The 12,094-nt window shown below is 51.1% G+C and overlaps 1 protein-coding gene across 24 annotated transcripts in view; it reads left to right on the forward strand.

The window, feature by feature from the left end:
* The window catches only part of DAB2IP (DAB2 interacting protein), a 180,079-nt gene that overhangs the window by 142,768 nt on the left and 25,217 nt on the right, over window positions 1-12,094 (forward strand). For all 24 annotated transcript variants that reach the window (XM_046901816.1, XM_046901815.1, XM_015279825.4 and 21 more), the window contains 3 exons: window positions 239-392; window positions 3,413-3,511; window positions 5,575-6,129. In XM_046901816.1, coding sequence (XP_046757772.1) covers window positions 239-392; window positions 3,413-3,511; window positions 5,575-6,129 — 808 coding nt within the window. The remainder of the gene's footprint in view (window positions 1-238; window positions 393-3,412; window positions 3,512-5,574; window positions 6,130-12,094) is intronic.

Here is a 12,094-nt window from a genome sequence, read left to right on the forward strand (position 1 = left end):
GTCCTCAGATTGTTGGTTGCAGAGTGAGAGTCTGCACGCTGCCTGCATCTGTGTACAGCTGTATGCATGTCGGGAGGGGGAGGAGGGTGCCTGTGCACAGGGGGATGCTATTCTGGGCCATCTCTTATATCACAGCAAAAAACTCATAGGAATATTCTGCAGTTGTTGCTAACAGATAGGCTTCACCATTTCTCTGGGTAGGAGAGCATCCACTGAAACGGTTGCATTTTTCCTCCAGATCCCATCTAATGCCGAGGCTGAAAGAATCGCGCTCCCACGAGTCTCTGCTCAGTCCCAGTAGTGCTGTTGAGGCTTTGGATCTCAGCATGGAGGAAGAAGTGGTCATCAAGCCGGTCCACAGCAGCATCCTGGGACAAGACTACTGCTTCGAGGTGAGGAGCACATCTGTACGCCCTGTAACAGAGCTGGCTGGGGAGCCAGGCATCGGGTTGTGCTGTGGGCTTTTGCTGTTACAGAGCATTTCTGCTCTGAATCGTTACACAGATACCGTTCCATGGGCAGAAAATTACTTCATCTTTCCAAGGAGGAACATATCCACAAATCAGAGCGATGAGCTCTTTGCATTGTAACCATTGTCACAGCAGGGCATGCATGGCACAGGTGCTGGACTGCTTAGAAATGAGTATTAGCAGAGCATAAACGTGTAGTTTATGTTCATGCAGATATCAGAAGGTGCTGTGCTCTATTCTGTGTTTACGGAGACGTTATCTGTGGTCACAAGGACTGCTTTTGTCAGTGGGAGTGTTGAGGACTTTGTCTAGAAAACTCAAACTTCACTTGTTTGTATTTTAGGGTATTTTTTACGTGACTATATGCGTTTTGTAATGGCTCATGGCTAGGTCTTCACTAGCAGGAGGCATTGGGACACGTACAAACAAGCCTGTTGTTAGGTAACACAGTGCTATACCTCTTGGGAATAGCTTGTCATGCATCATGGGTGGAAAAGTATTATTACTTACGGCAGTCTAGAATATAGAATCAGGAAATGGTTTTCTTACAGTAATTAGGTGGTCAATACTTGTGTTGAAGAGAAGGTAACCTGGTTGTACTGGGACATCAAAGAGCAGGTGAAACAGGGCAGTGCTGTGCTGTAGGGGTTGATGGGGTTGCAGGCATTCCTAGGATGGGCAGAGCTACACAAAGCCAGCTGCGTCAGTGTCCAGGAGTCAGACAGGGCAGAGGAAGATTTCTCTGAAATTAGTTTAGAATTAGGTAGAACTTAGTTTGAAATAAATGATTTCAAAGATCATCTTAACATTTAAGCAGGTAATGCTGAAAAAGTCTTAAGAAATAAATAAAAAAAAAAAAAGCCCCAAACATGAACTCTGAAGTTGAGGGAGTGGGCTGAGATGCAGATTCTCCAGCGCTGTTCATTCTCTGTAGAACTGAGCAAGTGTGGCAGGTCAGGAGAGAACAGTTCTGTAAATTATATGGCCTCCATTACATTCCACTCAAGAAAGATAAAATGAAGCTAGATGGAAAATAGATGTGACATCCATAATATAAGAGTTGTTTATCAATTCTGTTCAGCACACAAGAGCAGAGGAAGGGATATGAACAGTACTTGAAGAAAGTTGACTGAGAGGGAAATTACACAAGTCGTGCACTTGTAAGGAGGAGGAAAATTCCATTTTTAAGCGAGTTGGATAAAGGAGAGTCATCCAGAAAAGAGAACACGTTAATTGCTGTTCTGCAGATCCTGCAGAGGAAGGGAAGAATGCTGGGAAACAAAAGGGACATTGATCTGTAGCTGACGGTTACTCATCAGCAGGCTCCAGAGGGAAGGGCTTAGGTGAGAGCTAAACGGCGCACTGTGTTACTGCCTTGGTCTTGCATCTCCAGAGAGGCTCCTTCAAATACTGCGCTAGGTGGGATGTGAAATGAGTTAGCAGATCTCTCTGGATCCCCGCCGGGTGGTGTGCGGGCGCAGTGGTGCAGACCCAGCGCTGTGTGCTGCATCGCGTGGTTCTCCGGGCCAGGAGTGGTGGAACTGCGCGAGCGTTATCCCCTCCTCGGTGCCTGACGGTTGCCTTGGGTTGTTTTGCTTTGGAGAAGGCTTTAAGGTCTGTGAAACTTGCTTTCTTACTGACTTGCTGAGTACGTGGAAGTCAGTATTTTCTTGTTTTCCCCACTGACTGTTTTTGAATTGATTCAACATCATCATCTTTCTCCTTATAAGACCTTCCAGTCAGCAGAATCATCCAGTGCCCCCACAGGGGCTGCGTGCACGAGATATACAGCGAGCAGCTCAGCCTGCTGAGGGACACTGCGAGTCCGATCTCCCAGAGCCTATTCCTGGCTCTGCTGTTTGTGGGATCCTGGTGACCCGGAGCAGGAGTGGCAGTCAGAATGGAAAGGTTCTGTTCCTGTGTTAGCAAACCAAAGTCCTGTGTTTATGGGCAGAAAGAAAAGGCTGCTGCAGGGCTGTAAAACCATGCAACCTCATCCTGGCCTTTCCTTGAGCAGGGAGGATGTAGAGGAGAGATTTAGCACTGCTGGGGAAGCAGTCACCATTGCTCATGTGGCCCTCCAGCCCCTGCCTGCCATCATGGCTCTGCTGCCCTGGTGTGTCCTCCTGCAGGTGGCTGTGCTGGTACTGTCAGTGTGAGCCTTACCCTGGAAAGACATCTGAATGCTTCAGGTGAAACAGCTGTTGTGTGAAGTGGAAGTTGGTGTTCATCCTCTGGTGCTGCACCACTGGGGCTCCTTGTAGTGCACTTTGAGTATCCTCAAAGCAAACAGTACTGAAGACATTGTAAAAATGGCAAGATTTTATCTGACTTGAGGGGTCACCCACTCATGAGTTTTATTAACAGAGTTTATCCTTATCCTTGTAGTATTCACAATCTTGTTGAGATGAGAATACTTTCTTTATTAAGATAATCAGTATCTCATGAAGATCACCAATCCCTATGATGCTCAGGTCAGAGCTCAGGACCAAAAATGGTTTTTCCCACTCTGGGGTCCAGAAGATGCTCTTCTGCAAACAAGGAATGGGTGATGGCTGCTGGGAGCTTCGGGCTGAGTCTGGAGGAGTGCCGAGTGGTTGCAGTTTGCCTTTAGTTCATTTAAGGATTTTTCACTCTCTCTGTCGTGAAACGTGGTGGTTCAAAGCATCACATGCACAAGGCCCATTATCTTGTGTTTTCTGGTGTGGAAGAGGAGAAGTAATTGGAATTTGCTTCCATGATTATTTCTGTGACACAGAGTTGCCCTGTCTTTCTGCTGGCCTTCGGGGGCTGTTGCTTCATGCTTGGGTAAAGCTGTTTACTTAAAAATTAAAAATAAATAAATAAAAACAAATCCCCATCACCTTTCCTTACTCCCCTCTCCCCCAAATCACAGTCTGCAGTGTGCTGGTCAAGACATAATCCTGTTCCTTTCCCTGTAGGTGACGACTTCATCAGGAAGTAAGTGCTTCTCGTGTCGTTCTGCAGCAGAGCGAGATAAATGGATGGAAAACCTGCGGCGTGCCGTGCACCCAAATAAGGTAGTGGCTATGAGGAATTGCCTCTGTTAGAGTTCAGTTCCTCGTTATTACATTTTATAGCCCAGTGCATAGTAGCAGCAGGGGACGTATTGTCATTTCAGTGAGTAAGTGTAATTGTGGGTCAGCCTTTTTCCATTTGCTTTCTTCCACAATTATATTTACAGGAAAGTGCCAATTATTTCTTCCCTCTTTTCTCAGCACGTGCAGCTTCAGCTTTTGCTGAGACATGATCAGCTCTCAAGAATCTTCAGTCTTGCTCTGTTACTAATGGTACTTGCCACTTAAGTAGGACTCCCTGCGAAGTGCTGGGACAGATGGCCAGTAGCTGCCAGCAGAACCAGGGAATAGTATGAAGAGTTCACACATCACATTTTCTGACTCTGGCAATTCTTGCATTGTCAACTTCAGTGATGGAGATATTCGGGAGGCACATGGCAGTGAGTTCTTGGAGGTGATAGTGGAACATAGCTTTCACTTTTATGGGCAGTTGTGTGTTTTTATGACCCACTAAGACTAAATATGTCCTAAAATAAAGTCTACAGCTGCATCTCCCTCTCTCTGCACTGGAGTTAGCTAACAAAGATTGATCAAGGCTCATCAGCTGCAGGATTTCACAGCTGATGAGCTCCATCAACAAGTCATTTTCTGCTGATCAGAGAAGACACAAACGATGGGATCCTGTGAATTCATTCTTTGCATCAGAGACACATAACTGCATTACAGGTTAGCTCTGGGCCTGGCAGGCTGCTAACAGAGCCCCAGCCCTCCATGGCTGAGCTCGTTGTTCCTCGTTCAGCACAAGAGATTTCCTTCTTCAGAATGGGAGCGGCAGAGGGAGAGTTGGGCTTCTGCCCCTCGCAGTGCGTCCTGCACGTGGAGTTCAGTGCTCCAGTGCCTTTCTGAGCACAGCGGCCCAGCAGCAATGGCCTGAGTGAGCTGTGAGGTTTGGAAGGCCGCACTGTGAGAAAAGCCCAAGGAATGTGAGGGAGGGAAGGGCACTCAGTGAGTCTTTGAGATGCAGCATTCAGTGGAAATGCATCTGGAAGGATGCCCTCATCTTGAAACATGCCGCTAGCTGATGGCTAACTTTCCATCTTTGTTTGAGTTTGGAGACAATAAACTCTCAGTGTCAGAGTTGATATTTCTGTCAGGAATTCGTTGTTCTTGTATAGTTCCTGTGTGTACTTCCTGAACCTACAGTACCCCATTGAGGGCTCCCATCAGAGATGTTCCTGCCCGGACTGCAAACCCAAGCAGAGTAAGCCTTGGTTACAATTTCAGAGGGGCCTTCCAAACCAGACAGGTTACTGCAGAGCCCGTCAGTCACTGCTGCAAATGCCCCTGGGTGTTCTTCCAGCGTGAGGTCAGCGTTGCCAGGAGCTGTGTCAGATCCACAGTATCCCTTGCTACGTGCTATCTAAATGACACCAGGCCAGATTTCTATTTCTGAATTGTAATGATTCTGCTGTGTGACTCACTCTGTCCTCTCCATCTCTTAGCTGGACTTCTGCCTTAAAATACTGAGGTTTTGTAAATGCTTCTTCCATGTCAGAGGTAGCTGTGTTCTGGCCATGGATGGGCGATCCCTGGGTGTGCATTGGGGTCCTTTTGCTGTTGCTCTGTTACACTCAAAAAACAAGCCAAAAATGTATTGCAGTGCTGCTGCAAAGTAGTTGTACAGATCAGGGAGGTGGTAGTGTGGTACCTGTGACGTAGGTGTTGCTTTGCAAAGGCCATCAGTCATTGGTTGGGTTCATTCGGGTTTCTTTTGAGGTCCTCTTGGCAGTGGATTGGATTTGGCCCATTTGTGATGCAGAGTTTTATCTTCCTTGTTGCTTATATTAATTGGCACCAGCAGATGTGGAGAGCACGGTGATATTTGGAAAATTAACATAAGTAGCATTATTATGCAAATTCCTGAGAGCCAGTATTTCCTTAAAATAAAATGTAATTAAGCCTCTGCTCATTTAGCACATCTGAAATAATTAACACCTATCTCCAGTTTTGTTGTGCATGGCTTTGTTTTTCTTCTTGACCTTTTTTCTTTGCTTCTTTTTTTCTAGGACAACAGCAGAAGGGTAGAGAATATGTTGAAGTTATGGATTATCGAAGCCAAGGACCTGCCAGCTAAGAAAAAGTACTTGTGTGAATTATGCCTGGATGATGTTCTTTATGCACGAACTACCTGTAAATTGAAAACTGATAATGTCTTCTGGGGGGAGCACTTTGAATTTAATAACCTCCCATCGCTCAAAAACATTACGGTGCACTTATACAAAGAGACTGACAAGAAGAAAAAGAAGGACAAGACCAATTTCATTGGGCAAGTGAACATCCCTGTCAGCTCTGTCACAGGGCGGCAGTTTGTGGAGAAGTGGTACCCTGTGGTCAGCCCCAACCCCGGGAAGGGCAAATCCCCGGGGCCGATGATCCGCATCAAGTCGCGCTACCAGAGCATGAGCATTCTTCCCATGGAGATGTACAAAGAGTTCGCCGAGTACATCACTAACAACTACATGGTGCTGTGCTCGGTGCTGGAGCCCTCGCTGAGCGTGAAGAACAAAGAGGAGATGGCATCTGCGCTGGTGCACATCCTGCAGAGCACAGGCAAGGCCAAGGTAAGAGCCGTTGGCGCCCACTGGCTGCCAGGGGAGAGCGTAGGAGCGGTCTCCTGGGTTGGGCTGTTGGAAGTCACTGCTTCAGTTGGTCTCAGCCATCACTAATACAGTGTAATTTTGCTTTTTCTTGCAAGCAAGTTGGTAGCATGTGCATTGCTAATTGCTTAATTAGTAAGGAGATCAGTAGGACCCCAAGATACCAACCTAAGTCATTTTTCTCTGTTTCCGGAGGCTTAGGAGCCAGGCTCTTATTCTGTGAATAGGCACAAACGTAGCAGAAAGGAGGAAGGCACTTCTCGAGGATAAAGTGTGAGCAGTGTTGGCTTAAGCTACGCTGCCTGCATATGCTGGGTGTTCCTGTGTGATCCCAGAAGGGTTCCCTGCTGCGCAGCACTGCAGCACCAAATGTGAGAGCCTACGAGGGGTGCCATGAGAATTCCAAAGCACAGTGCACCTCCAGGCACACACGTCTCTGCAGTCCTTGGGGTTTGTGCTGTTGCTTTCAGAAGGGATGTGATGGGGCAGCAGTGCAGGAAGGCGTGGGCGATCTGGGGTGCTGCTGGGACAGGATTCACTGGGGGGCTGATGCTGGCCAGCTTGTGAGTGGTGGAAATGCAGTGTGTGACCGTCCTTCATGGCTCAGAATCCCGAGTCTGAGAAAGAAGCAAGTCAGTAAGAAGAGGGACCGGGATTTACTGCTAGTGGTGGTCCTGAGAGCGAGGGCAGAGGAGCAAAGCTGGAAACCCCATTACTAGAGAGCACTGCTGAGCACTGAGTTCCACGGGGCATGGAGTTGCCACGGAGTGTCCTTGCATGTCCGCAAGTGCCACAGCACAGCCGACTCAGAGCACTGGCAGCTTTCTTTGTTAGCTCCCTGAGCTCTGCAGCTGGTCTCTGGGAAGAGCAAGATTTCCAGAGCTTTAGCAGAGCTGAGATGCAAGCTGCTCACCTGAGGGGAACTGTGAGGCTCAGTGCTTCCTCTGCAGCCTCTGCTGTTGCCTGGGATCATGGCAGGGTTCATGGATTAGATTTAATTACCATCTGTTGTACAGAGAAGTGGCTTGGCCTCCTGGATAAGTTCAAGGCAGGAGAAGCTCTCTGAGAGGATTGCGAGGCCGTGGTCCTTCTGCTGCAGAGGGAATGAAAATAGCAGCCCTAAGCCTCCCTGACCCCGGGATGGGGCCACGGGGCACTCAGCGAGGGGTGCAGCCCCGCTCCGCTGGGACAGGAGCAGCTCAGGGCATGTGTGATCCTGCTCTTGTAATGCAAGGAGAGCATCCCAGGCATCCCTCCCTTGCTCCTTGTGACAGGGCTTTGCCGTGTTTTGTGGGCCTGGCCCTGCCTTCTGCCGGCACTGCTTGCTGGGCCGCCCTTCAGTGCAGCTCTGGTGGCACTGATGCCGTAGCTCTGGCTGAGATGAAATCACCAGGAAGGACTCTGAGTGTGGCTGGCGCAGTTCTGGTGCAAAAGGCATCAAGTGTCAGCCCCATCTCGGGCACTGTGAGCTGTGTGCATGTGTATCTGAGAGCTGCTGTCACTGCTGCTGCTTTTCCCTCCTCTCTCCAGTGCAGGAGAGGCTCAGGAGAGAGCAGGGATGTTTCCAGGCTCATGTCTGTGCCACTGCTCAGGATCCCAGAGGCTCTGCACGGGGGACGCAGCAAACAGTAAACAGACGTGATGTATTGCCCCCTAAAATGGAGCTGCTGCTTTCTCTGCCTGTCATCTGCCATCAGCATTAGCACAGGGTTGAGAGAGCTGTCAAAGCAACAGGAGTTACTGGAGCATGGGAACCGGGTGATGCCTGCTTTGTGGAGGAGTTGGACAAGCAGAGAAAAGGAAAAGCTGGCAACAAGGGGGAAAAAAATAGGTGAATGGGAGAGGAGAGCACCCACCCACCCTGTCTGTGTGACACAGCATGGAGCCCCGTCCAGAGCAGGTGGGCTGTGCTGATATCGTGGTGCTCCTGTCCCTGAGCAGGCTTCAGCCCTGCCTGGGTTTGTGCTGTGCCTGTGTTGGGCTGCGTGGGGCCACGGGGCAGAGACCTCTCTGAGCTGAAGAGCACAGATGTGGTGATGGGCAGTTACTAATTTAATTCACTGATAAAGGGCTTTCTGTGGTTCTTGGCTGCCGTAGGTAACGCCAAAGCAGCAATTACAGCTGGAGTGAGAAACAAGTGTCCAGCAGATTATCTATGGAGATGTGTTAGCAGCTGGTTGCTGTCGCAGTGCTCTCTCTGTTTCTCCTGTAGCTGTTCACTGGAGGTGCTGTGCAGTCCCTTGCAGAGGCACAGTGGTCCCCCAGGGGCTGCCATGCATGGCTGTGCCCGCTGCCCCAGCAGCCCTGCAGGCAGAGCAGCCCCACACAGCCCCCAGCTCCTGTCAGTGCCCACTGTGCTGCAGCCAGGGGATGTTACTGGGGCTGGTCAGAGCTGCAGGCAGGGTGGGGGTCCTGCACAGTGTGGGCAGCGGGGGGGGCAAGGGTTGCAGCTGCATCTTCTCCCTTAAATAACTGCATCAGCGTGAGCTTCCTTTCTTTATCACAGTAGATTAAAAGATGGGAAATGAAAGCAGAGAGTCCTCCCCGGAGTCAGAGGCCGTGCTTCCTTTGATCTCTGCTTGGGAAAGGGAAAAGCTTCACCCCCGCAGAGCTGCGTGAGGGCTCGGGGTGCATCGGGGTACGGCTGGAAAGCCTGGAGCAGCTGCCAAGGTGGGGAGAAGGGAAGAGGTTCTGATACAGGTGGCAGTGCAGGCAGGCTGGCTGGGGGCTGCCCAGCCCAGAGGGGGCACAGCCCCATGTGTTGGGTACTGCCATCTTCCCACCATCACAGACAGCAGTGTTACCTGTGAGGGTGTGGCGAGATGCCTGACTATTTTGATGCGTTTTGCAGCCCACAGACAAAACACACAAAGTGGTAATTAAAAATGCTGGGTGCTCTGAGCCCTGCCATTAGCCCGGGCTGATGTGGGCTGTGTGATGTGGTTACAGAGAGGCAGGCTGCATCCTTCCCAGAGGAAGGAGGGCTGGGGCTCCCAGCACCTGCAGAATGCTTCCCTCGCTTAGGTCTGTTTCAGGGCTCTCTCACAGCTTTTGCAGCTCAGTTAATAATCATAAATATATAAAATCTTCCTTGTCCAAATGGTTGGTAGATGAAATCCAGCATCAGACAAAGCTCTAACTAACCAGCTGCTCGCTTGAAATAAATATTTATTATGGTGTGAATGGAGTGAAGAATAAACATGTGTCCCTATTTGTTTATGCCGCAAGGATTTGCTTCCCATAAGCAGATGCATTCGCTCCCCCACGTGAGGCTGCTGCAGTCTCCCTGCCTCCTGCCCAGCCTGCGTGTGGAGCTGCCTGGCAGGGAGCCATGCTTGGATGTCCCAGCCTGGGTAGCCGGACTGCTGCACACCTGTAGCCATGGGTGACACTGGCTTCATTCCCTTGCAAGGAGTTTCCCCCATAATGCTTTAGACAGCAGCCAAAGTCAAGCTAAGGGCCCGCTCCCCTTAGCCCTCTCCCCAGGCACAGCAGTCAGGCAGGCTGGGAGGCTCGAAGGGGAGCTGGTGTGTGCCGTGCAGGGGGCTGTGCTGCTGCCAGGTCAGGGAGGTGGTGCTTGCTTTGCTCTGCACGCTGATGGCGTGTCCTGCAGTTGGGTTTCCTTACTGCTGTGAGAACATCATGGCCATAGCTGCGTGTTAACCCTTGTGGTGCCACTTGCCCTCTGTTTCCCAATGAAAATCAGTAATGGCAGAAGTGCTGGAGCACGAGCTCCCGTGCTGAGCAGGAAGAGCACCACTGCTGTTTTCTTGTGTGGACCCTTGGGGAGCACATGTTGGCAAAGGGTTGAGGCCGGGCCGTGGTGTGCAGCACCCAACCTCCAGCCCAGCCTCCTCCCAGGGCTTCCTTCACCTCTGCCTGCATAAAAGCCCTGCTGGATTCTGGGTTGCTTTCTGAAATGAGCACTAATCTCATTACCTTTATCAATTCAATCCTCTTAAGGTGAAGGCAATCCTATTAATCAGCCTTGTGATGTGGAGAACCCCCACACCTCATGGCCAATCCACCCATTGGGCACTGACCGACAGAGCAGCCCCCCCAGCACTGGCAGCCCCTGTCTGCTCTCCCACGTCTGTCCCTGCAGGGCTGGGGCTGCAGGACCTTTCCTGGCACCCCGAGCCCTTCTGCAGGGTTCCTGGTGCTGCCCCTCAGGCACTGTTGGACCCAGGCAGGTGTGGGGTTGCAGGCAGGGCCTGGACTGGGTGGTGACAGAGCTGGCTGCCTTCTGCAGCTTTGTCTTGTGATGGAGCTGCTTCTCCTGGTTTTTGTGTGCTTGAGTGATGCAATTAGCCCGATTGTTTGCCCCTATTGGCACCACAGTGTAGGATTGTTTTCTTGAGCAGGTGTCAGTTTCACACTCAGTGGATTTCACTTTGCAATGAGCCTTTCCACCGTAAGGCCTCCTCCGGAGCAGCCCCCGTTCCCATGTGCTCCTTCCCTGCCCCAGGCTCACCTTCAGCTGTGTCCGGGCAGTGCGGGGCTGCTGGGGCCGTGCAGGAGCAGCGTTGCAGCAGCTCATGCTGCAGTAGCTCCTGCTTGGAGCCGTGCTGGAAACCAGCGCTGCCTTGCTCCGCCATGCTCTGGATTTGTTTATTTATGAGTTGTTCCTTCTTATCAGCATATGTGTGGTGACTGAGGTTGCACAGGTTCAGCAATGTCCAGTCTGGGGCGAATATCCTTAAAATAAATGCGGAAGCGAGCCTGAAGAGCACTGCCACAGCCCTTCATTTTTACTGCAGGCCTTTCCCTTCCCCTCTCGACTCTGATGTAATGAAATAAAGCATCTTATTTTCTTCCATTGCCAGGGGCCCTAACTAAAAGCAACCCCCCACTGATCTCTGCTGCTCAGAAACAGGGAGTTTTATTGGCTTTAGTTATTGCATTTTATTTGGAGCTTTGTATGTGGGTGAGTGAAGCCCCCAGAGGGATCCGGGGAGTATTTGCATTCCATTTGTGTCTTCCGAGTGTTGACTGCTGGCGCTCTTGAGGCAGAGATGGCAGATGTGTGATCTGGAGCTGATGTGGCTCCTTGGTGCGGAGGGCTGAGCCACAAGCAGTGCTCCTTCCTGCAATGCCTGGCTCTGCGGCACGGCTCAGGGCTGGCTGGCTTGGCCCCGTGTCACCACGGAGCTGCCGGGCTGCTGAGAAGCCCTGCCTTGTGGTACAGCCCATCTGCTGGTGGTGGCGGGGCTGTCCTGGCACACCGCGCTCCAGCCGTGGCTGCTGTGCTGTAATGGAGCTCCTTGGGCTGCCGGCAGCTTTCCGGGCTGCTCCGGGGCAGCAGGGCTGTTCTCTCACCTGCTGAGCTGCTGGTGGTGCTCAGTGTGGGACGGTGACTGCCACAGATGTTTCGAAGGGATCTTTCCTGGCTTTGTGTCGAGTCACGTCTGACTCATTTTTAATTCTAGTGAATTCTGCCTATTAGCTGAAATCATCAAAACTCACATACTGCTGGCTGGAACCTCCTGCACGGGTCTGCAGCTCAGCGGCCCTGGCAGGCAGCTGGGATCGGTGTGGGAGCTGGCACTGCGTCCCCACGTCCTGCCACAGCTCTGCAGCCCTGCGCTCGGGGGGAGGCAGCGCGGGTCCTCAGCCACGGGAGGAGGAGAGAGCAAACCTGGTTGAGGAGGAGCCGTAAAACTCAGTGTTCCTGAGATAATTAGTATGTTGGGAAAGTGACAGGAAAGAGAATCAAGCAAAGCCAAGGTCAGCGGCTGCTAATTAAGAATCAGCACCTTGTGTCAGCTTGGAATTGAAACGCATCCTGGGAGAGAACCAGGCAGATAAAGGTGATGGAGGTACCCAGATAGCGGCTAGAGGGATTTGAGCAGGAGTTTAAAGTTTCATTTGGGCTTGGCTGATAAAAGGGGCAAAATGACAGAAGATCGTGGAGGGATTCGTGCCTCTG

The sequence above is a fragment of the Gallus gallus genome, chromosome 17 (assembly GCF_016699485.2).
Source record: "Gallus gallus isolate bGalGal1 chromosome 17, bGalGal1.mat.broiler.GRCg7b, whole genome shotgun sequence".
NCBI classification, from domain to species: Eukaryota; Metazoa; Chordata; class Aves; order Galliformes; family Phasianidae; genus Gallus; species Gallus gallus.